General features: G+C 37.5%; 2 protein-coding genes across 2 annotated transcripts in view; one reads left to right on the top strand and one right to left on the bottom strand.

Annotated features, from left to right (window-relative positions):
- Positions 1 to 7,056: 7,056 nt before the first annotated feature.
- On the top strand, positions 7,057 to 10,629 carry rfk (riboflavin kinase). The gene is made up of 4 exons (XM_043247562.1): positions 7,057 to 7,403; positions 8,759 to 8,910; positions 9,035 to 9,137; positions 9,224 to 10,629. Exons 1-4 carry the CDS (start codon positions 7,322 to 7,324, stop codon positions 9,370 to 9,372), a joined length of 486 nt encoding a protein of 161 aa, XP_043103497.1. The 5' UTR covers positions 7,057 to 7,321; the 3' UTR covers positions 9,373 to 10,629.
- A 1,768-nt stretch (positions 10,630 to 12,397) lies between these two features.
- pcsk5b (proprotein convertase subtilisin/kexin type 5b) overlaps positions 12,398 to 26,117 on the bottom strand; it is a 45,161-nt gene continuing 31,441 nt past the window's right edge. Inside the window, exons 21-37 of the mRNA XM_043246011.1 lie at positions 24,164 to 24,266; positions 23,943 to 24,079; positions 23,655 to 23,855; positions 22,335 to 22,403; positions 20,804 to 20,846; positions 20,577 to 20,719; positions 19,284 to 19,484; positions 19,080 to 19,163; positions 18,770 to 18,965; positions 18,188 to 18,402; positions 17,356 to 17,592; positions 16,968 to 17,201; positions 16,296 to 16,473; positions 14,758 to 14,972; positions 14,142 to 14,242; positions 13,723 to 13,912; positions 12,398 to 12,927 (exon numbers count right to left, since the gene is read on the bottom strand). Of these exons, the coding sequence (XP_043101946.1) occupies positions 12,515 to 12,927; positions 13,723 to 13,912; positions 14,142 to 14,242; positions 14,758 to 14,972; positions 16,296 to 16,473; positions 16,968 to 17,201; positions 17,356 to 17,592; positions 18,188 to 18,402; positions 18,770 to 18,965; positions 19,080 to 19,163; positions 19,284 to 19,484; positions 20,577 to 20,719; positions 20,804 to 20,846; positions 22,335 to 22,403; positions 23,655 to 23,855; positions 23,943 to 24,079; positions 24,164 to 24,266 (2,960 nt within the window). The 3' untranslated portion in view covers positions 12,398 to 12,514. The remainder of the gene's footprint in view (positions 12,928 to 13,722; positions 13,913 to 14,141; positions 14,243 to 14,757; positions 14,973 to 16,295; positions 16,474 to 16,967; positions 17,202 to 17,355; positions 17,593 to 18,187; positions 18,403 to 18,769; positions 18,966 to 19,079; positions 19,164 to 19,283; positions 19,485 to 20,576; positions 20,720 to 20,803; positions 20,847 to 22,334; positions 22,404 to 23,654; positions 23,856 to 23,942; positions 24,080 to 24,163; positions 24,267 to 26,117) is intronic.

Consider the following 26,117-nt stretch of genomic DNA (forward strand, 5'->3'; position numbering starts at 1 on the left):
TGGCGGCTTCTCTATGCTATTTTTGAGTGTCGTTCACCGCGCAATACATTTTAAACTATTGTGATTTCACAACGCAACTTCAGTCTTGACTCTCGCTATAAATGATTTCTTCCAGATATTTAGGAGACAATGGCCCGGTTTCAGAGACAGGGATTAGGCCATGTTTCAATTAGGACATTCAGGCAATCTTTATAAACATGCCTTTGGGGGAAAAACACATTACTGGTGTACATCTTAAGACAAAACAAAGGCACCGACGTGTTTTAAGATCAGTCAGTGTTAGTTTATTTCAGCTGAAACAGCTCAGATTTACATTTCAGTCTAGGACTAGGCTTGTCTGTGAAGCCGGGGATGTATCTTAGTCCTTAATGGCCCTTAAATCAGCAGAGAACGCTAGTATTTTCGTAGCGTTTAGCTGAGCTTCTCAAGTACACAAAACCACAAAATCTGAACAAAACAGGTTGATATCGAAAGAGTGGTGTATTAAGGCTCTCTGAATATTAAGATAAATGAAAATGATCAAACAAAAAGCGATCTCTTTAAGATTAACTGGAAGATTAAAAAATAAACAACGCTCGTCTTCATCCTAAAATAGGAGTATGTAAGTGCATTTTTAATAAAGAAATGACATAACAAGCCTTCATTATGATTATGTGAACATAAACAAGATTTGAAATAATGTTACTTTAAGTGCATTTCAAACAAAGTTACTTAAAACTTTGAGGGAATATGGTACGTTCGACGATAAACACATAAATAAGAGATTTTTAACAATTGCGCTACACACACACGTTCAAAAACAATCAAATTTTGTTTTCGATCATTTCAAAAGTCATAAAAATGCGATAAACACTCCGGCATTAAAGTAAAAAAAAGCAAACATGACGGCATGTGTGATTAGCCTCTCCTTCAAACACGAAATAATCGTTGTAGACACTTTTTCACTTCTATTCAAAACACACACGGGGGTCCCATTACTTCGCTGTAAAGCTTCTTTAAAACAAAAAAAAAAAAAGTGTTCGAAAGCAACCATGAAGAAGAACACAGAAAAAAATCCATTCTCCAGAGACAAACAAAACCATTAATTAAAACAAGCTCTCAAACATCAATCTCTCTGCCTGTCACAAAATTATCATAATCTGGGAATGTTAAGAGTCTGTAGAGTAAACAGTTAATTTAGAGGAGTATTAATCAAAAAGTCTGGCTTTCTGTACCCCCTCTGTGCCGTGGCACTTGTACTTTTTCATCAAGCGCACTTTGTACACTTTGCACAGAGAGGGGCAACTTTTAATGCACTTCTTCACGTGTGTACTTAAAGGACGAGAGTAATATTCACACATTACACTTCACCTTCAATATTTCAACCTGAGAGTTTCTCCTGACTTCTGGTGTGGTGTATTTTCGTGATACGTTCATAAATTGACGTATTTTTGAACAGAATGTCAGTACTTACCACCCGTGATGTGCAGATGATGCGAGGAAAATGAAACGCGCAACTTACGAAGCTTAAATCCTGAGGTATCGGGGCTGTTTCTTTCCGGAGCCGTTTCATTAAAGCCAGGTCAGATATGCTGAGCTGTGGTGCTCACGTAGGTGTTACAGGTTCGCTTCTGGCCTGCAACCCATCTTCATCCGATCTCCTTTCATGATCTCCGTCTAATAAAAAAAGAAAAATATACGGTTACACTATAGTTTGAGAAATAATTCTGACTAATAACTTACTAACTTCAGCTTTTGCCTTAATAAACAGCTAATTTGCTGTTTATTAATAGTTAGTTTAGTTAAGTTTAAATATGGTGTAAGATTGAGGTACCTAAAATGAATATCAATACAAGCTTTGGGTCCCACTTTATATAAAGCGGCTTTAACTACTATGCACTTGCATTTAAATTCAATTATTTGGTGCAATGCATTTATTGCACGTTTTTACATTGTACTTACATTTATAAATTACACTGTTGACCCATTCCTTACATCTTAACCAACCCATACCACCAAACATGTCCTTAACCTCACCTCAGTAGCGGTAATAGTGTTTTACAGAACGATATAAAACACAGTAAGTACAATATACTTATTTTTTAATGCAAGCACTAGTAGTAGCTAATGTAAAATGTGACCAAGCTTTATAAGTACTAATAAACAGTAAAGTGTTACCCATTAACATTTCCCTTGTCTATTTCTAAATTTTGCACCTAAAATATAATAGCATTTTGACATTTCTTTAAAAGAGATATCCAAAATAAAAGCTTGAACTCGTCCGCCAAAAGAAACCGTTTTGAACTTGGCTTTATCCAATGCTCAGTTTTCTGTTCTGGAAATGCATGCAAATGAGCACATAAATATGCAAATATAATACCTAATTTGCATATTTAAACTTGCAATACAAAAACAATTGTCTTAATTTACTGCGATCAATCAGCTGGGGAAAGTACGATCGCGTCTGTCGCTTCAAACAACCCCTCTATTCACCTTTTTCGTCTCATTTCGGTTGAAAACGACTTCGTTTAGGCTGCTTAAATCCCGCTTCGGCGCTCGGGTGAGTGACGCAGGTTCGAATCGGGCTCGCGACTCCCCTGCTCTCTCCCCGGATACACAAAGCAAGAAGTGGTCAAAACGTTAACCAAATCTACGGAGGACGTTCGCCCTGTCTATTATCAGCGCGATCGATCGACTGTAGCTGCAGTTAGAGGCGAGCGGGGCCGGGGCGAACAGATGGCGGGAGACTTTCAGAGCAGTTGAAGCTTTATTCACAGGTGTGTTTGAGGAGTCAGAGCGCGTGTACGAGGGGAGACTGAGAGAGAGCTAGAGAGACGGGGAGCGCTGCTGTTGTAATAATGTTGGAGTGGGTGTGTAATGTGAGTATACAAGCTGTTAATCTCTCCTGTGTAGCTGTGTTTAAATGCGTTTATGCTTCATTAAGCATGCATTACCTGCTTCATTACTGCTGTGTTGCAGCCACAGCCAGCGAGTCTCACGCTCTGAGAGTGGGTGTGTGGAAGTTCATCGCTCTCACAGACCGACCCCGGCTCTGACAGGACGCTCGTTTTCTGAAGCAACTTGCGGTAACACTTTCTACGAAGCCTGTATTTATAACGCATTATAAGGGTATGATTAAGTCGTCGTGATGAATGCGTGATGCATTAGAAATAACTTGTCGTATCATCTCACGAATACTTATATGAACTCTTTTAATGTGTTACAACATTTGTGGTTATGGCTTTTAAGAGTATGATCATCTAGAACACAAAATTAAGTTACAACGGGTTATATTTCTCATAGTTATAATGCATTAGAAGTCTCATATCTTGCCATTTTACCTGATACTTTACTTAAAGCTGACAAATACCACTTATAAGTAAAAACAACAACTATACTCCTTTCTACTCAAACAGCCATAAGATCAGATATCAGATGAATGTGTAATATGACACATTTGCTTTGAACATTTATTATAATATCAGTTTGATTATTTTGATGGTAACTCAACTAGCCTTCATTACAGTATTAGTAGTGTGTCTGCTAAATATAGCCTACACTTTATTCGACAGACACACTGAAGATAGGGTACTTCAAGTGTGTGAACATTACACCTACCCTACCTAAGTCTACTAATACTCCCGTGTTTGTATAATACTGCAGTTTTTTATTATCCTCACAGGAAACACTTAAACAACACTCGGCACCTAACCACTCACAAGATGTCCCGTGCAGATCTTAAATAAACAATGTCAAGATATGATATAGTCATTTAAAAATAAAGTAGATTTAATATGGTGTTCATTGTGCATTATAAATAAATATATTCTTAAATTAGTATAATAATACATAAATATTATGATTGTTTTTATGATTATTCGTGAGATGTTAAACTACATTCTAAAGGTTTTTTATAATGCATTATGTATATAAAGCTTTAAGAATACCCTTATAGTGTAATATGTATACAGGCTTCATAGAAATTGTTATCCAACTTGCTTTAGTTTCATTTGTGAATTGATGACAGAATGTTTTATTTTTGAGTGAACCGGCAGCCAAAAGAGACTTTATCAGGGTATGGGTGTATATTTTTATCAGGTCTGACTAGATGATGTGGTTGTATCATGTTATACATTAAGTTTATTTTCAGAAACAAATAACTATTATTATTATTTAACCTAGTCAAAATAATACGCTTGCAATTAAGTGAGATTAATTGCAATGAACAATGAAAAAACACGATTTCTGAGAAATGTAAAAACCTTAATCTGTTTTTGCAAATGAAATCTTCACATACAATTATAAAGTAGGGTCATTAAAAGCCATTGCTCTTTAGAAGACGTTTCATGTCATTGGAGATATAATGTTTCTTCTTGATCAATTACCAATGAAGAGTGTCAAAATTATTCAGCAAAACAAGATTTTCTTACCAAAGGGATTAAATGTTGTGCTGCGACAATCGGTACGCCCTCCTGAAACGCGTTTAAGGCCATTTCTGATCAACAGGTAAGTATATTAAAGCAAAACCTTTAAAGACAGCTCATTTCCTGACACTTAAAACCGTCACAGACCGCTGAACCATACACAGACTTAACGCCGGCAGCAGGAGACAACTGCCCAGTGACTTACTTCTACACATAAACTAGGACAATGGTGCAAGGGGAAAAACTAATTATGGTTGTAAGCGCAGATGTAACACCGACATTAAAAACCAATGTGCTTGTGAGAAGACTCAACGGCTAGAGAGAACCGTTTCACCTCAAGAGACCAAGTCACTCATTTCAGATCCAAACTGTTGTGGTGTCGCTGGAGGAGGCTCTGGCGCGTTCAGTGCTAGCAGAGCTCTTCTGTAGGGATGAAGCTTTATTTTATCAATTCACACACTACTGTGTGATAGAGTACAAAAACTAGAGACTGAAGAAGCTTCCCTCCCTCAGTTCCTGCAACACTCCCCATTAGAGAGCAGAGCCGTCCCCTAGGAGCTAACCAGCACAGACGGGAAAGCTGTCATGGACATGAGACATGAGACATGAGAAGGGTCAGAGCAGAGTACTTAAGGTCCGGAAGAACATAGTACTAGCTGCTGAATTCAGTCCAGGGCGCACTCATTTCTGCAACGCTTCATTTAAACCGAATCGGCTGATTTACTTATCTTACCGAAAGAACCGGCATATATTGTGTTGTTTTTAGTTCAATTTTGCCAACTTTCCACAAATGATATTAGTGATCGTTAAGTACCTTTTGTATTGATTTAGAGGGGGTGTGGTCATCTGCGCTGTGCACGTACATCAATATGTAAATCAAAAAAATAAAAAAAAGATTTGTATTAAACATCACCTTAAAGTTAACCTTAAAATAAAAATTCACATCCTTTTTGTAAATGCAATGTACATTACAATCTTACTGTGAATGATTCATCCATGTTTAATCTTTAAGCAAGACACTAGGAAAAATAAAAGCGTTCCTTAGTTTTTTCAAATTTTGAGATTTTAGACTATTTTGCTTCCATAGCCCGTCTTCCTTCAGTCTAGTGAAAAAGGTGAGTGTTTGTGTTATGCACATTACATGCCATCCATTTGCATTTAGATTCTAATTATAATACATATCTTGAAATGTTTTGAGTTTTTCCACCAGAAATCTCTAATTCATCTATATTGTAAAGTTCTTTTCCTTTCTACTTTTGTTCATATTACGTTCATTGATTTGTATTTTTGCCCTTTTTTGATCTTGCTGATAACAGTATTTTGGATTTAAGGAGTGATGTTCACCGTAAAAAACAAATATGTCAATCAAATAAAAGATGTCATACAAAACAACCGTCTCATGTACATCTCAAAGTCATCAACAACTGATGGCCGGACCCAATTCTCTGCCTTCTTTTGAATTAAGACACTATGTAAAAAACAGAAACATCCATCCTTGCTTTCACAGCAGCTTTATAGTAAAAATGTAAACATTTAATAAATACAATTTGTGCCTGTTTTGACTAGTTCAAGTTAGCAATAAGTGATGCATTCATTTTCTACAACAGTACAAATCCATTTGATGCTTTTAAGAGTCCTCTGAAAACTTTATAAGCAATCATTTGACTAAAACGAGACCATGAAGTAATATAGCCTAAAAAACAAAATGAGTTTATATGGGTTTAAGAGCCAACATGTAACGTTATCTTGCTCTCTTAAGTTCACTTTTGTTGAACTCTTTATATCTGACCAATCAGTCTCAAGAAGGCTTTAAAATATAGTTACATCCAGCATGGGTAACAGACATTAGACGAGACCTAGCTTTGCAGTAAATATGTGAACATGAATTGTTTTTTAGGCTTTAATCAGTTAAACTGGAGTTTACAGGCGACTGTTGTCATTCTTATTAATTGTATCAGTTGTATCATTATCTTTTCCGAGAATACTTTCTTCATTGTTTTTGTTTTACAAAATTTGGCAACATTGTTAGTGTTAAAAGCAGACCAAGTACGTTAGCCTACAGCTAAATGAACTGTAACTGTATTTTTCCTTTTACCTTCATTAAAACATTTGGAGCCTGCATGTTTTGTGCGTCTCCAGAGATGTCTTGGGATTGCAATTTTTTTTTTCGGCTGAGATTGATGGATTAATAAACGTAATTTAACGAAAGGAAAACCTACTACATATGAGTGCGAGACTCCGGTGTTACAGACAAACGGCGACACCTTGTGGACACTGACCTGAGAAAACAATGGACCGTGAATCTACTGATTAAATTCAGGTAAGTACATATTTGAGGTATTTATTAATTATAATGAGATATAACAACTATGTAAATTGAGGTATTGACGAGTCATATGATATCTGACCCTTCATACACATTTTTCCCATGATGACAGGCGGTGGAGTTTTTGCTTTATTATTCCTGCCATCCATTTATGAACGGATGAAAACCTAATTATTATTTTTATCTATTCATTTGAATCGTACGAGCTGATTTATTTCTACGCAAAACGCCAGTGATTAAGTTAAATTTACGTTTCCATTCGATTGAGCGAAAAATGCAGGACTTTTATTTTGAATGTATGCTAAAGGAAATACGTAGACGAAGGTCGTTGGTGGAAAAAAAAAGCTGAATGATGATGAGTGCGACACGCAGTTGACCAACCGGTCACGTTACGGTACGGATCCACTTACCGACCGGTAACATCACTTCATCTCGTCTCAACATTCAGACGAGCTAGGCTCCTCGCTATAAAGCTGCCGTTTCCGGGCTAAAGGAGCGTATTCGGTAAGAGAGAATAGTCTAGAAACAGCAGGTCACTGTCCGCTCCGCCGCTGGATCTCTGGGTCGCCGTGAACACGGTAAACGGGTCGACATGAGGAGTTTACCGTATTTCTGCCGGGGACAGGTGATCCGCGGGTTCGGGCGGGGAAGCAAAGACCTGGGCATCCCGACAGGTGAGACTAACGAGAAATAGCTAGTCCTAAGAGACTAGTTATGAGGAACCTCTACCGAGTTGTCTAAAACCGCCTGACTTTTTCTGTGAGAGACGGGAAGCGTTAGGTGACATAATGTGCCAGTGACCATTCACTTTTATTGAATTAAGGGCTCGGTTAAATTATACGGTGACTGAGATGCACTCTCATTGACACATGACTAGTAAATGTTTTTTGGGCGAACTAATCATTAAAGCATTAAAAACGCGTTAATTGAGTTTTGATGTTATACGATTTAAGTTTGAATCGTGCTTGAAATTAAACTGATTCAATTAAATTTTTTTTTTAAACAAAAGCTCTGGTCAAATTATTATGTAACTTCTCTTATAGGTTATAGGTCTTACTACGCTCGTCTCTCAACTGTTTGATTGTGATTGGCCAGACTCGGCAGTCATAGCAACAGCGCCCGCCCAGTTTCAGCGGCCTTGGTTCCCCATTCATTTTTTTTTTCCTCATAGGGATTTAGTTTTCCCGTATGTCTCAGCCCTCAGAGTAAGAAGTGATACAAACTAAGCAGCTGCGAGGTGCTTCACAACATTACAACCATTGATTTGAAGCAAACAGTACAAGCTACAAAACTCTGTATGTGACCGTTTGAATAAAGAATGGTGAATGTCAATTTTTAAATTATTTTAAAAGGAGAAAGACAATATATTGTGTTTTTATTGCTAAATATTCATATGAATTATACAAATATTTATGTGCTTTGATAGTGCTGGAAAACTGACTACATCAAATTAGTTTTTTGGCCATTTACTTAATTACTGGATTTGTCTTCAGAATTATGGGTAATGTAGTTTTTCCACGAGACTATTTAACTACTAACCCTTTTTTAAATTGTTTTAAGTTGGAAATAATGCAGGCAATGGCTTCAACAAAAGCATTTATAGTCGATTAGCACATTTCACAGTTGGTCTTAAATGATACAAAGTATTATTTAATACGAGTTCTCCTGTGGAGAAAATAAATGAGACCTTTACTCTACTGCTGTACTCTATTATTAACAAACTGATACAGTATAGTTCACATTCATCACAGAGACGATAACAGTATTATTTTCAAGAACTTGCACTTTGAATGTTGTGTAAAAGCCCCCTCATAATCTAGAAAATAAAAAGAAAATCATAATTTCACACGCACTTATTTTTATTTGGCAAGTAGCAATAAAAAAAATTAATTCTTATCCCTTATTTTTCACGTTTTTTGTGCATCTGTCACCCCGAAGATATCATGTCTCAAATATAAACACACTGATAACGTAAAGCCAGTATTTAGTCTCACTAGATCTAATGTTTTCTTTACTCTTCCCGTCCCAGCCAACTTCCCAGAGTCGGTGGTGGACAATCTCCCTGCGGACATCAGCACGGGGATCTATTACGGATGGGCACGCGTCAATAACGGAGACATTCACAAGATGGTGATGAGCATCGGCTGGAACCCTTACTACAAAAACACCAAGAAGTCCATGGTAGGTCCAGATCAACCTCTACATATCAACACCTTACAAGCTATAGAGCCGATACGTTCATCAAACGGTCTTATTTAATGATCTTGTGTCTGAGAACGGATATCACGGTGTCTCTGTGTAACAGGAAACGCACGTGATCCAAGCTTTTAAGGAAGATTTCTACGGCAAGGTGTTGAGCGTGGCCCTGGTGGGCTACATTCGCCCCGAGAGAGGATTCAAATCGCTCGGTAAGACTCTGTTGAGCTCGCCCCAGCGTCACACCACCTCGCAGAGGCTTCTGTTTCAATAACTCGGGGTCGTGTCTCCCTCGCAGACGAGCTGATAGCAGCCATTCACAGCGACATCGAGGAGGCGGAGGCCAAGCTGGACCTGCCCGAGCACCTGAAACTGAAGGAGCATCACTTCTTCAAGACGTCCATGTCCACGACAGCCAGTCAGATCTTGAACGGTCATCGACTGTAATGCCTATTTAAAGCCCGTTTGTTAAATATGCAGTTTATTTTTTCATGTTTTAGTTTTCTGTCCCCCGTGCGGTGCTTTGCTCGAGTGCAGGCACGGCATGCGTTAGTTTTCATATGGTATCATCACGTAGACCCGTTGTTTCTATATTTATTAAAAGGAGAGGTGGATTCGGGTCCTTCCCGGAGTTCAACGACTGCTACGGATATACGATGAGAAAGTAAGAGAGCGTCGAAATCTCTTCTTTCTGGTAAAATTCACCTTTAGATGTTGAGTTCTTGCTCCACCTTCACTTCGATTTCGTTTTTGTTTGATGGAGACTCTCTTTACATGAATTAAACCGTTGGTAAAATTGGCCTTCCTCCTCTTTTGAGATAAAGTGAGTGCTTTTTATGGTTCTCAGAGAACCGTGCCCAGAAGTTAAGGCCAAGGTTGAGATAAAGAGAGCAAAAGCTCAGGTTGTTTATAGTATGAGTGCAAAACTGTGTCGATGGAGAAAGAAGCAGTGACTGAAGACATCATTTAAACGTGTACAGAAGCTATATATTACTGAACCCTTTCTTCTGATCTGATACGTTTAGTAGTGCTTTTACATATGAAAAGGAGCTCGGTTAGATCGAGTGGGTTTACAAATGATCTGCTTTACCTTATTTCTTCATGTCGGGTTCTTGTCCAGCTGACGCTTGAAAACCGTGCCGCCGGTTTAGCGTTGAACGGCGCGGTCACGTTATTAGCCATAAAGCTCATTCGTTTTCAGCGTAGGGCTGCATGTTTACACAGAAACCGGGCTCACACCGAATCTTAGCCGTTTTCTGTTGGTCAAAGCAGCGAATCTGTGCGCGCGAAATGGTTGGACTATGGTCGCGCGAAATTTACGATCACGTGGAGTGGACGGAAAAAAACGTGACCGCACCGGAACCAATGTGAAAAGGTGACTCTTTAAAACCCGTTTCTCAACGCTGTAATCTTCACAATCTATGTTCATCAGAATGGGCCTTTAATTGAAACGCTGCTTTTGTATATGTTTGGTAAGATGTGCATATGCTTTTTATTTCTTTTCTTCTTTTTTATTTTGTAGGTCAGGGCAGTGCCTTACATCAGACATAAACAGTACACAACCTAGCATTCCTTCATTGTTCACACCTGCTTGTAATCATTAAACGAAAACGCCTTGTGTTTTACCGTTGTCTACTTTTTTGTGTGTGTGAAAACTCTGCTTTCAAATAATTGAGAATTGGAAATAAATTATATTAATCCCCATCTGTGTTAATAAGCGCTCTGTTCATTTTAAATAATCTTGCCGGCCACTGGTCATCTGGTAGTTTTACTTCAAATCTTTTGATTATAGCCGGTTGAAACTGGACCAAACTACATTTATGTTAAAAAGCTGACCTAACCCAACTAAATTTAAAGGAGTCGTTTACCCAAAAATGACAATTCTGTCGTTCCAAGTGTGTAGTTCTTCTGGAACACAAAAGATGGTATCTGGACGAGCGTTGGTAACTAAAGACAAGATACTAATTAAATTAATGTAGCCCAAAACTGTTCGGTTCCCAACATTCTTCGAAACAACTTTTGTGTTCCACAGAAGAGAGTCGTACGGGTTTGGAAAGACATGGGGTGAGTAGCCTATATTAAAATGACAAACTCAAGAATATATAACTGACTGAAAGGGATTCACGGCTGTATTATTTCCTGAGTCTATTTTGTCCCAAGATCTTAACGTTAAAGTGTCCCCATGTGGTCAGCTTGTGTGGATTAGAGGCTGCTGTAAAAATGATTTCCTGAAAACACATCTCAATGGGCAATGCCAGAAAGATCAGCTGACACTTCAGCGAGGGTTTCCCGTGCAATCAAAGGCTTATCTGGATTTAATCGAATGGAAACCTGTTACTTGTCTGTAGTTAATACATGGCCACATGTACACTACCTTTCAAACATTTTGAGTTTTTAAGAGGGTTTGGTTTTAAAAAGAAAGTTGTGCTTTGAGCCGTGCAAAAAAAAATACAGTAATAGTGCAAAACATTACAATGTAAAAAATAAAAAAATAAATAAAATATATATATATAACATAATTATTGAAAACAAACAAATGTATAAACAAATTTATAAAAATTGATTAAAAAAAACAAATGAAAATGTTAACAGAAGTAGTTTATGATATATTGTGATAAAATTAATTTGCACGGCTAAAAGCACAATTTTAAGTACAAAGACTTGCGTGCAGAAGGACTCTCTTCGTCATACTGTTTTTTCAGCAGCAGTTTCTGTGCAGCGCAATCTATAATACAAATTATCTGGTGCTTTCAGCATGCCTTAATAATCAAGTAAACTTAACCGAGATAAATCCACAAAAGCTATAACATCCTATTCATCATCCTTTATAGATAACAGACTGTATAATCAGCTAACAATTGAAAAGTCAATACACCGCGTAAATCATTTACAGCTCTTAAAGGAGTAGTTCACCAAAAAAATGACAATTTACTGCATGTACTCACCCTCAGACTGATGATGTAAATGTTATTTTTGTCGAAACGGGTTTGAAGAAATTTAGCATGACTTGCCTCATCTATGGTTCCTGTGCAGTGAATGGGTGCCGTCAGAAGGAGAGTCCAACTACATACATAGAATAGAAACGGTTTGGTTTTTTCGCCTCACTAGATGCTAACTGATGGACCGGAGTCATGTGGATTACTGTGACGTTTTTTTCAGCTGATGGCACCCATTCACTGCAAAGAATTGATTGCTGAGCAAGTGATGCTACAAATCTATTATTATTTGCATTATATTTGCACTTTTCCATTAGAAGTGGATGGAGACCGGTCTGTCAAGAAAAAAAACAATAAAAGCATACAAACAATACTCCTGCATTTTATTCCAAGCCTTTTGAATTCACTTAAATCAAAACTCAGGGTAGCTATTTATTGTATATTCTGCTGAATATCATCTTTTGTGTTCCACAGAATGTATTAAATCCTACGTGTTTAGACCGAGAAGGTGAGTAAAAGATGACAGAATCCTGACATTTGGAAGAACTATTTATTTAATGGTTGATTGGTGAAGATTAGTGGATTTCCGCATGTCAAAATGGTAATAAATAAAATATTGATATGCATACATCGAAGAAAACGAGCAGCCTTTTTTATGTGAGAGTATACATATCATCATATTCCAGCTCCACCTCCTCCTCTTCCTCATCTCCCTCCAACATGCTGTATTTAAACTTTCGATAGACTATCCCGTCCCTCCCCATGTACACGATGTCCTCGTCCTCGTCCTCGTCATCGTCTTGGGCTGCTTCTTTATCGCAGTACTCCGTCCTCAGGCTGTCGCTGAGGGTGGCAGAGGTGAAGGGCTCGTCTGTGATTTTGGTGTAGCCGCTTTGTTTGACGGTGGGCTTTAAGGTGATCTTCTGCCGAAAATGCAGGAAGAGGAAAATGGCAAGCCACAAGCTCACCAGCACAAATATGACCGTGAAAACAAAAAGGCCAGGATAAACCGAAGGCACTGGATGGCTGTTGAAGAGGTTGTAGCTTAGCGTCACAATGCATTCATCTGAGAAAAGAGAGGTCAAAGGTCAATGGCTTAACACTGAAAGTTAAAAAAACAAATCATAACATCTCAGTTCGGGCATATATATATATATATATATATATATATATATATATATATATATATATATATATATATATATATATATATATATATATATATATGTGTGTGTGTGTGTGTATGTGCGTGTATATAATTTCATGTGTGTGTGTGTGTGTGTGTATATGTGTATGTATATATGTGTGTGTGTGTGTGTGTGTGTGTGTGTGTGTGTGTGTGTGTGTTGTGTGAGTGATTTGGAATTGAATTAATTTCATTTGTAAAGCAGTTTAAATATCAATGCAGTTATTTGTTACTAAACCTGTTACAAATGTTATTTGAAATTAAGCTAAAATAAAACAAACAGACAGACAAAAACAAAGGAAATTAACCTTGGCAACTAACTGAAATACCAATATTTGTAAATCTAAAACTGAAGATAAATAGAATTATTAACTATCTAAAATAACTACAAACAATAACAGCACTTAAGATTAAAAAAAAAAATTATATATATATATATATATATATATATATATATATATATATATATATATATATATATATATATATATATATATATATAATTATTTATAATATCAATGCATTAGTACATTAATAATAGCAATTATTGGAGTACATTCATTTCAAAAGAATACTAGTATATTTGACTTGTTGTTTCTTTGTGATTATTTGTGAAATTACTATCAAGTGTAATTTTTTTCTGCGGTGTATAACGAATGCATCCGAAGCGTGTACCGCTCAGCGTGTGGCACTGGCAGCATTCGGCAGGGAATCTGGAGGAATCGGTGCGTGTGTTTTCTCCACAGCAGTCAAGACACCTCCCGTCCTCCGTGACGCGCTGCAGAACATGACATGAGGTGCAGCTGTACGGCCCCGGGCCCTTACACTCGTTACAGGACGGGTCACACGGAGCGCACGTCTTATTCTGCGCAAAACACACAACATGTTAGAAAAAAAATGAAATAAGGACTTTTTCTGGAGCCATCTACGAAGGGGGTGTTCACACATTTAATGTACGTTTTAATGGCATGAAAATATAGGATAAATATAAACGATGTTGCAAGAGAGAAAATTAAATAATAAAACACTATAATATAGTTAGGATCAGCACTTTTGAGCAGATTTGATAAAACCGTGTTAAAAGAGGCATTTACCGCACGGAGGGGATATTCTCCAATTAGACATTTAGATGAGCAGATTCCTCCAAACATTATGAAACCGTCATAACATGATGTGCAGGAGATCGCCCCAGAGCCTGTCGATCACATGACAAACTAGTTCAATCAGGCTGAGGGGCACAAATCATATCATATCTGCACCAAAACTACTTAAAACTGATTTAAAATGCAGGGTGAAAGACAACTTTAAGATGATAAAAAAATGATTTAATCTTATTTTTAAACACAAAATAAATAAAAAATTGTCACTGCATTAGGATTTAGTATTTCTTTTGTTGTCAAACATTACATTTTCATAATTAATATAATCATTTAAAAATGACTTCAAGTATACGTAAGTGTGGCTTCAAGAAATATTGCACATTCAGTACGTTTAGGTAAATCAACAGCATAATGTTGATTACTCTCTCTCGCTCTCTCTCTCTCTCTCTCTCTCTATATATATATATATATATATATATATATATATATATACACACACACACACACACACACACACACACACACACAAATGAGACTATAGTTTTAATTTTATTTTACATTTTTTGTTTAAGTTAAGCTCATTTACAGTTTTTTAAGTGTTTTATCTCACCCTTGCATGTTTTACAGGTGGGGTGGCATCTTTGGCAATCTCTGCTTAAGGAGTGAGGGAAGTAGTTTTCTGGGCATGTAAGCAGACACTGTCCGGTCTTTCTCAACAGGAAGTACCCATCTCTACAGCTGAGACAGAAACGGCTGCTTCCTGAGCATCGCTCACATGTGTGGTCGCACTCTTCACAGGCTCTGCTGGAGGCGTTCACAAAGTAACTGCCGAGGGAATACAGACGTGCGTTACACTTCAGGAAAGCATCGTTTTTGAATAATGACGATTCAGCTGCATTCAGTTAGCATTGCTATTACTTGACGGCACCCTGAAACACATGATTCTGATTGGTCAACTGTGGACAGTGCTTCTGTGTAATTAGTGCTGAATGATATGATTGACCTCCTCCTTTGGTAACACTGTGCTTCTTTTGTTTCTCGTATTACTCCACCATTTCAAAGAAAATATTCTGACTGTCGTGAAAAAAATGGCTTGTATTCTACAAATTAAACCTGTTCAAGCAGAATCAGTTATAAAAAGGTAATTGCTGAACATCCCGCTACACAAAATACATAGAGTCTAAAAAAAATCCCATCAAACTGAAAGAGTAAATTGTTAGTTTCAGTTATCTCTGGTGAGCGGTCATAGTTATAATATTAATGTGACTGTCTCATGACACTGGGAAACCCCCATTCAGAAAATTCACTGTGGCCTTTCAGTCATCGGTTCTCTTTCCTAAAGTGAATAAGAGACATGAGAAATTGAAAGTGAAAATGCTGTCATTATTCATTAACCTTGTCATTTTTTTTATTTAAATTTCAAAAGACATATATATATATATATACACTTTTGTACATAGAGGCTTTTTAGAGGCTGAAATGTATTACAAATTTAGTAGAAAGACAATAACCCACAAAGAGTTCCAATAGGATTAACAATAGTAATATAGAAGAATTTTTATTTTTTATTTTTCTTATTCAGTGGTGGAAACAAACTTCATTGCTTAGATGCCCAATAAACCAAAAAAGATGCATGCGCTGCACCCTAGAGGTGAACGAGTTAATAGACACGAATCTTGACGGTATTCGATTTTCTGGTTTAGTTTAATTCATAAAAATAACATTTTTAACTGACATAGTCCTGTTACAAAGCATTTGATTTAATTTTACCTGTAACTACATTTGAAGAGTTCAAATGCAAATGCCTTTAAATGCCGTCAGATTTTTTTTTTTTATCTAAAAAAGGCTCAGGCTCCGATGTTTAGGTTCAGTAAATGTATCCTAATAGCAATTATAGGTCCCTTTCGGGTTTTTTTTTGCAATTAAAGCGAAGTACCTAATACCTAACACAAATACAGCTTCTATTAAAATGCTCATTTTAAAAAAAGATGCACTTAGGGGTTTTTGCATTGGAACTCGTCATTTATAAAGGCAATAAAATCTACATTAAAACATAACAATAAAAGTAAGGAAACCAGAAGATAAAAATAAACACTAAACACATATTTCTACATTATGTAGTGTGTATTATTATAAGTTACATGATACCTTGACGGACAGGTGGGGAAGCAGCTGTGTCCGAGCAGAAGCAGGCCTGCAGTGCAGCTTAAACAGTCATTGCTGTGATGTCCACGGCAGGACGCACACTTCACGTGGCACTGAACACACTCCTGCTTGGCCTCGTCTCCGTAGTAACCACCCGGGCACGAGGACACACACGTCTGATCTGATAGATGACCAAAATCAAGACATTACACCATGCATAATGCACAACCCTGCACATTCAGTTTTATTAGTTACGCATTATTTAACAAATTAAGGGTTTTATTATTTTTTTTGTTCAGCTGTAGTTGCTGTGATTCCACAGTAACAAAAAAATACGGTAACAACGTTTTTGGTTTCAACGGTTTTAAAGTAAAATTTACAGTTATATGCAGTAATTTTATTAACTGGTGTAAATGTTAATACCCCAACCTATTAAAGTACTAAAATCAGTTTTGTACCTTTAAAATGCACTGATAACCACCAAATGCAAAAAAACTAAAACTAAGCAGAAACAGTGATTTTAAAGAAAAAAAAAAAAAAATCGAAATTCAAACTAAGTTTAAAATGCAGTGGGAATTCTGGGAGCGTCGGGAATTGCTTCGTAATAAATGTTCTTATCCCTCAGTTTAAAAGCACATAGCAGTTTCCAGTGGGAATGTGCAGGCGGGCTCTTACTGAGCAGGAGGCGCTTGGGGTCGCAGCTGAGGCACCGCTCTTTGCCCGAGCCCGAGCACTGGAGACAGCTCTTGTGGCACGGCTTGCACTCGCCGTCTTTATCAGAGAATGTGCGCAGAGAGCAGCCGCTGAAGAACTGGCAGTGGCCGTTCACGTCCTTCCTCGCGTTGCCTCTGCAGGTGAGGCAGGAGGACGGGTGAGGACCCGAGCACGTCCGGCAGGACTCATCACACTCTGAAAACAGACATACAGGTACGGCACGACTTCATCACACAGAAAAACAGCCTGTCGCTGGAGCAGTACCCATTTATTTTTTTTTCACAGTGTAGGAAATCTCATGCAACATCAGCTTGTCCCGCAAATGAAGGAGAAGGTGTAGCGCGTGCACCTCGACACTCTGCTCCGTCCTGGTATGTTTCCGGCGGGCAGCGGTCCAGACACTTTCTGCCGTGACGCACATATCCATAATCTCCACAGGAGGTGCAGTCGTCTCCATCGGGTCCGTCGCATTCTGCACAATCAGTGTGACACGGCGTACACTCGTTCTGCTCGAGGTTTGTGAAGTACCCCTCGGGACAGTCGCCCAGACACCGATCCTCGTGCAGGAAGTAGTACTCTTCACACGCTGAGAGAGATAAAGATAAAGCAAGAACGCTTCAGAGAGTCAATGACCAATCTTTAGTGTGGAGAGAAGAAAAAGCTATTTGATAAAGGTTTACGAAGGCTACATTTATAAAAAAAAAAATTAAACATTTAAAATACAGTGAAACAGTCATATTGTGAAGTACTACTCCTCAGTAAGAACTTCATTAAAGAATATATATATAAAAAAATTCTGTGATGGTCATTACTCCAGTCTTCAGTGTCATGTGATCCTTCAGAAATTATTTTAATATGCTGATCTGCATTATAGGAATAAATCACATTTAAAATAGATTCAAATAGAAAATAGTTGAGTTGAATTGGACTCATATGCAGTTTTTCAAAACATTACTGTTTTTGAGCAAATAAATGTAGACTTGGTGAGCAGAAAACACACACACACACACACACACTCACACACACTCTCACACACACACACAAAGAAATAAATTACAAAAATTACAAAATCCAGTAGTGTAGCTGTGTAGGAAATCACTTAACTGGGACAACAGCAAATGATAAAGTATAATATATATTATAAAATATGAGTCGGTGATGAATAATGAAGAGAACCTCACCACTGCATCTGGCCCTATGGTCACATTCGGTGCAACCGCTCGGGCAGAGCTCACACGCTCCATCCTTTACAAAGTGTCTTGAAGGGCAGTGAAGCACACAGGAGTGTTTGAAGAGCAAGTATCCTTCCTCACACCTCTGACAATCATCGGCTTCCCTTTCACATGAAGCACATCCCACGGCACAGCTGGCACACGCATCTCCTTCTGGGTAACCCCTGCGAAGATGAGGGCGATTATACGGTTGTTTATGCATGGCTGTGTTGCAGTTTTCGTATTTTTTACAAGACACTGCACAGGTATATTACTGCCCAATAAAAGTCTTAAACCAAAAAGGCTAGGAATATTAATTACTTTAAAATTCAACCCCTGCATATTTTTAAGGAGAAATTTTTTTTTTTTTTTTTTTTTTTAAATCGCAACAGAACACATGAAAGCAAAAAAAAAGTAAAATATAAATCTAAAACATAAATATAAAATTTTATATTTTATAAAACAAATATATAAAGCCTATTTTGAGACTTTTTTTGGCAGCGCTAGTTTGAACATGTGGCATTTTGTGTGCTTTAAAAGACCGTTTTTCACCTTTTACACTCAGCAACACATTTTCCGTCCTGCAGGTAGAGCGGCCCAAAGTCATTTTTGCACCTCAGACAGTGACGGGCGTCCTGACACGACACACAGCCTGCTGAGCAGTCTTCACAGCGCCCGCTCGTCCCGTTCCTATAAGTCTCGCGTGGACAAACGGACACACACAGCTGGCTGTTGGTGAGAAACATGCCTGTGTAGATACGCAAACACGCATATAAACTCCGGCTCTCGACACTTGACAAAGATCGCTAGTGCATCTATGATATTTTTCTGAACATGAGCGGAGGCGGTGAAGTTCACTCACCTTCCTGACAGGAGTCACACTGGTCTTTCCGATGCCCTGAACACGTCTTACAGGAAGAGTCGCACTGCTCACACTCACTCTGACCTGCGCACACAACACCACATCAGTCAAGAGGTCGTCGGCGGCTCTCAAAATCAAACCCGTATTTCATTACCCATAGGGGCTACTTTAAAGTAGTGGCTTATTGAAATCAATTTTCTGTACCGTTTAGGAACTTCCCATCGGGACACTTGATCTCGCTCGTGCTGATGCACTGACCCCTGTCCAGAAGCATGTCGTCTTCACAGGAATCACAGTCGTTACTGTCCGGACCGCCACATGAGCGACACGTGTGGTGACACGGCTCGCACTCCCGCTTCACGTCAGCATAAAAACCCTCCTTGCAGCTTTTCGCACATGTGCCATCTGCAAAAACACAGGCCTTCGGTAAACAGACGGCTACCCGGGCAGGTGGAGGCTTAAATCAAAGTTCAAAGTGGAGTTATTGAGCGAATGCATGAGTGCTGTTATTGATGTAACTTTATAAAACGTAAACTTATTTTGAATTAAAAAATAAAAACACATCTCATGACTCACAAAAGAAACTTAAATGGTGTATTATAAAACTCCTGTCTGCATAAAACTTTTGCAGCTTTAAAATAAATAAATAAATAAATATATAAATAAATAAATATATAAATATATATATATATATATATATAAATATATATATATATATATATATATATATATATATATATATATATATATATATATATATATATATATATATATATATATATGAAAAAACTGAAAACTGGTAGAAAAAAACTAAACAAAACAGCAAACTGTGAGAATGGAAAACAAAGTAAAGAAAACACTTTTATCTGCAATTTAAAAAGGTCAAGACATATTTGAGTAAAGTGATATTATTAACTAAAATGAAAATAAAACTAATATAGCAGGCAAAAACTGAAACAAATACATTTTCTGGACTCTAAAACGGTTAATGATCTGGATGGTCTACTGTAAAACATGCTTGCTTATTAACTGAACAACCTAAAACTGACAATAATACAGTCAGAATTAAAAAAATACAAATTAGCGAAAAAAAATAAGTCAAATAAAAATAACTGTTTACAAATAATCTGTATGCCATATATGTGCACGTGTGTCAAAACCAGCTGCTGTTCAGAGTCTCCTCAAATGCATGTATATATATATATATAACTGGGGCATCTCGTCACAAAGGCTTAATTTATATTCCATGAACTTTCCTGATATGGAGGTCATTTTTCTGCACACAAAAATGATGCATTTATACAAAAACTGATTTTCAAACATTATCCAATAATGTGAAAACTAGCCATGAGCCTCTCTGCATCTGTAACTGAGAAAGCAAAGGACAGCAAAAGATAACATGAGGATTTGTCTGTCTCTCAAAAACTATAGCGTTTCTCCAGAGGCGTGCTGCACACATACAGCACAGACACAAAATCTGAACACGTCTCATCTCACCTGAGAGGAAGAAGCCCTCCTCGCACAGGTAACACTGAGAGGCATCACAGGTCTCACAGTGATCGTCACATCGAGCGCACCTCATGGACAACTTGTCCTCAAACGTCCTCTCGGGGCACATCCTGCGACAGCTCGATTTCAGCCTGCAGGACAACACCGTTATCATCAGCACATCCGTTATAACTCCTCGTGAAGACACAAGGTTAAAAAACACGAGACTGACTTACAGATAATAGTCCGGTAAACAAGACATACAGTGCTCTGGATTCACTAAAAGGAAAAGACATACCGTTAATACACTCTACACAGAAGCAGACATGACTACTGATTTATCAGCTTTGACTAAAAATGCAGACTTTATTTATCATGGTATCCAGCAGAGGGCGATAGACACAGACACACACAGACACACAGACACAGACTCACAAACACAGACACACACACAGACACACACACAGACACAGACACATAAATACACAAACACACACACACAAACACAGACACACACGAAAAAAAGAAATGAATGTACACAGGCACGAATGACCAGTTGATAAAAACGAGAAACGCCTCTTTTATTATTTGATTAGGGCATTATTCATGCAGTAAGACGACCGTGATGAACCATCACCACTCCAGCAGCTTTTTGTGTTTCTAGTATCAGATATCTTTTTGTTGAAGGGAAGATTCAAAGCAAGTTTCTCTTAACTTTATCGGTGAATCTGATTTTAATGGTCCGAAAAGCTGCGGGCTGTTGTTGGGACACTTATCGGTGTTTCGACCACTTTGATCTCGACACACTTGCTGTATCCCACAAGCTATGTGCAGCCTACCTAGACGTCCTTTTGAGCACAGCTTGTGACGTCTCGAAGCGCAGATGCAGGCAGTCTGCCACATGCTGAGATACAAGACAAGGCATACTCTAATTTTGAGAGTTATAACAGATGTAGAGAGATACTGGAAGCTGTGGTGAGACGCACGCGTAGAAATCACTGGTGCGACTCGAGAAGAAGTCGCAAACCAGAGTCAAATGCTTCCGTTTTGAACTCATTTATTGCATTTACAGCCATTTAAAATCCTTTAAAGCCATCAGCCTAATAATCTGAATAAGAGTAGTAACAATACTTTTTTTTAAATATTATATTTGGTAAATCATGCTTTTGATGATATAATCAGAATACAGAGTCAATTTTATTCACCACAGTTTTATTTAGAGGCCCAAATGTGAAACATAAAAAAATGTGAAATGTTCTGCATTTTTTCATGAAGAAATTTTGATAGCTATTGTAGATGTTAATTTCGAAATAATAATAATATATATGTATATACGTGCATATATTATATTTAACCTAATGTGTTAGTCATTTAATATTATTGACAACGTTACAGGATTCAAATGGATTTCATTACAAAAAGACATGAACCTCAAACGGAAATTAATGTTTTTTAAAGTTTCCTAAAATGCCTTTTACTTGCCTAAAAAGTATCTGACAGGTTTTCAGCAACATGTTTTTAACAAAATTATTTAGAGGCCCTAGACATTTGCGTCAAGATTATGCTTTATAGGGTTAATAACCTAAAAATGAAAAATAGTGCACATAGCCTAAATAATACATTTTTTTTATCTTTATTTTCTACGTTTAACAAAAAATTTATGTTAAACATAATAATCACATTTTTTTTCTGAAAACATGATGCATTTATTTTCTTTATGAGCAATGCTTGTTGTGCCCACATCCATCCAAATAATGATATACTGACCAGTGAGGCATTGCTGACAGCCCTCCTCGCAGGTTACACAGTCTTCAGCATCAGAGTCAGCTGCTGCACCTACACAAGAACAAGCATCGGGTTGGTGTTGCTAACATGGAAAGGGAAATTGCATGACACAGAAGTACAGAAAAAGCAGATAACGTCTGTATTAGTCTAAAACGACGGGGAAGGCTGTGTGTGGGAGCCCTGGGGGCCAGAGCGCAGGACCCGTTTATACATGTCTGCCACTAATGAGAAGAATTTCTGTTCCCCCACCGTCTCATTTCTGCTGCTATTTCAGTCCGACTTCTGCAGACAAGCTCTACCCTCTTGCTCCGCGCACCTTTGACTGCGATAACAATTTGTGAAGAAGATTAGATAAACAGCAGTGGGTGTCGTGAGAAGCCAAACAACATCCATAGAGTTAGATTTACAGATATATACGTAGGCTACAGCGATCTAGCTCAGGACAAAAAAAAAAGGAGAGATGTCTTCTGTCTAATGCGGTGAATCTCATGCAAACGCGTCTTTGCTAAACAGCACTGCAAAGTCGAAAGATAAAAAGTATATTTTTGCGTGTTTTTAGATCCATTAGCATTTTGTGTCGTCATAGTTTCATGAACGCAATTTATTTTCGCTCGATCACAAATATATGATTGCTGTGTTTTTTATCAGTAGGATTTTTTTTTTTTTTTATGCAAAGTAGTGAAAAAAAATTAAAATGCTTTTTTTTAGTAAACTTCCTATTTACCAAAAAATCCTACAAAAATTCACGATTTCTACAAAATTTTAATCGGCACAATTGGTTTCAACGTTGCTAATAATAATAATAATAAACTTGACACTGAAGACTGGAGCAATGTAGCTTTGCAACACAGGAATAAATTGGAAAACGGTTATATTAAATTAGAATATTTGAATAGTTTTTACTGTATTTCTGATATCCATGCCCTGCTGAACATAACATACCCTTTTTCCAAAAACATAAGAAAAAGAAAAACAACTCACTGCTCTTGGATAGAGCAGCAATGCACACAACAAAACATACACTATCATAACTCATACGCCATCTATCATAAATACACATACATGTCATTTCTTGACAGATTTTGTGAGATTCATCCATTGGTGAAAAATACTGGCAAGCACAAAAACATTTTGGCAATGGCAATGCGTTTTTTTAAAACTGCGCCTACAGCTCAACCACTAATTCGATTTTCAGAAGAATTTTCATTCCAAAAAAAAATGACCAGAATCTTAACATCACAACAGAGCCACAGGCCAAGCAAGCATTCGAGAATATTCTAGAGCAGTTATGATGCAACTGACCCAGTCCACACTCCAGTTTGGCACACCTCCCGTTTTTAGGGTAGTAGGAAGAGGTGCACTGGAGACAGTGGCCTGTAGAAGTGCACACGGTGCAATTTGGAGGACAGGGGTCGCATGTTCCCTTCAAAGAATGGGAATAGCCCTCTGGACAGGTTTCACGACACTCCCCTTTAAAGAGGTACCGCTCTACCTCAAACTGATCTGTGAGGAAATCAGAAAACAGAACAAGAACAGCGTTAAGAGCTTGCATTTTCCTCTGTTTTGCAAGGCAGCCACGACTCGGTTCACCTTTGCTGCAGCGAGTACATCTGTCAGGCCACGCGTCTGTACATTCGAGGCATGTGTGATGACAACGGTGACACCGTCCCTCCCTCTTGTATTTCCCAGGATCACAGCTGAGCACGCACTGGCCGTTATCAAAAAGCCTGCCAAAGAATAAAAGCTGAAGTCTGTCTATACACGCTGGGGCCTTATTCGACTGGTTCTGGGGTGATTCGTTTGTGCCTCACCTGGTGAAAACGCAGCTGATGCAGTCTTTACTCTCAGGTCCAGTGCACTTTGAGCAGGTTGGGGAACACAGTTCACATTTACCAGGCTCGCTTAAATACTCCCCTGATAAAAATACAGATCACACATCAGCTACATGACGATCCTTGACCGGAAAACCCACTTCATCAAGGCAGACACTTGAATTGCATTAGCAGCTGTGAACAAATGTTTTGTTGGTAAATAATTCAGTATTTTATTATACGTTTATGTACAGTCATGGCCAAAAATATTGGCACCCATGGTCAATATGTTCAAAGAATGCTGTGAAAGTCATTCTGCATTGTTAATCCTTTTGATCTTTTATAAAAAATTAAAATAAAAATAATTCATTGTATAATAGGTGCTCAAAATAGGGGGGAGAATATCATTATGAAGTGTTTTTCTCAACTACACAATTATTGGCACCCCTAGAAATTCGTATAAGTATATTCCCATTCATATTCACAATTTTGAGCGGCCCAGGGTGATTATGAACATGAAATCATCCAGCCATCGCTTCCCATTTGACAGAAATATAAACAGGAGGGAAAACAAACAAAGGAAAACACAATGAGAAAAAAAACAAGTGATATAACTGAGCTTTATAAATTAGTGAAGTGGCTAGAGCAGTGAAAACTTCCCCTTTCCTCCATCAGGGCAATAATTAAGAATTTCCAATCCACAGAAAATGCCAAGAAAAGAGGATGTGTGTCTATATCGTCCTAGTGCTTCGGTGAGGAGGAGCGTTTGAGTGACCAAAGACTCTCAAAGGACTGCTGGCCGCTCCAGTCCTCTGACCTGATCCCTGCAGGTCATATTTTCCCCCTTGTTAAATTCTTACTAAAAGAATTTCCTGAAAGGTAAGATTTTTGTGAATGCAAAAGGATTAAGAAATGCAAATTAATTTTCACAGCCGCCTTTGATCATATTTATCAAGGGTGTCAGTATTTTTGGCCATGACTGTATGTAGAATCAGAAATAACATTTCTCTGAACGCATGTTTAAGAGAAGTAGAAAAATGCAAACAAGTATAAAAAAAAATAAATAAAAAAATTAAAAAATCAAGCAAGCTGATGAAATAAATACAAATAAGCAAACTAACCAACAAAACAAGAAAATGCAACATGCTAACAAAACAAGCAAACAACACAAATACAAACAAGCACGCAAATGAAACAAGCGAAACAAATAAAACAAGGTAACAAATGCATGCAAAGCAAAATGACAAGCTAATGAAACAAATCAAAAACAAATACATGCAAAAAAAAAAAAAAAAAAAGTTAAAACAAATGCATGCATGCAAACAAACAAACAAAAACAAAAAGAAATCCATGCAAACAAGCAAGAAAATTAAACAAGCATGTAAAACAAAAACACACCAAGCAGACAAAAGTAGATTAAAATCAAGCAAACAACTGGCACAATAAATAAGAATAAAAAAATAAAACCAATAAATGGAACAAATACTGTACATGGAAACATGGAACAAAGAAAAAAAATACATACAAATGCAAACAAAAACAAGCGTACAGAAAAGAAACAAAAAAACACAAAAGAAAAAAATACATGTATACATACAAAAAGAGAGGGAAACCCAAGTGCTTACCTGTTCAGAGCTTTAGCCTTACTAGGAAAGGCTTCTGGTTGAAGGATTGACCAGATGACGTTTATGATTGCACACAATTCAAAGGCCATGCACATGCAGGATTCATAAATCAGAACACTCTCAAAAGAAGAAAGCAAGCTCATGAAGATTGCCCTCATTGGAAACAGAAAAAAAAAAAAGTGATTTTTCGAGTTGCAAAAAAAAAAAAAAAAAAAAAAAAAAAACAGACCACAAAATATTCCAGCACTTACGCAGTCAAACTGACATCTTCGTTAGTATAACCAAAACATACTTTTTACTCTCTAGGTGTCAGAATGGATCAAAAGTAT

Source organism: Puntigrus tetrazona, chromosome 8 (assembly GCF_018831695.1).
Source record: "Puntigrus tetrazona isolate hp1 chromosome 8, ASM1883169v1, whole genome shotgun sequence".
Taxonomy (NCBI): Eukaryota; Metazoa; Chordata; class Actinopteri; order Cypriniformes; family Cyprinidae; genus Puntigrus; species Puntigrus tetrazona.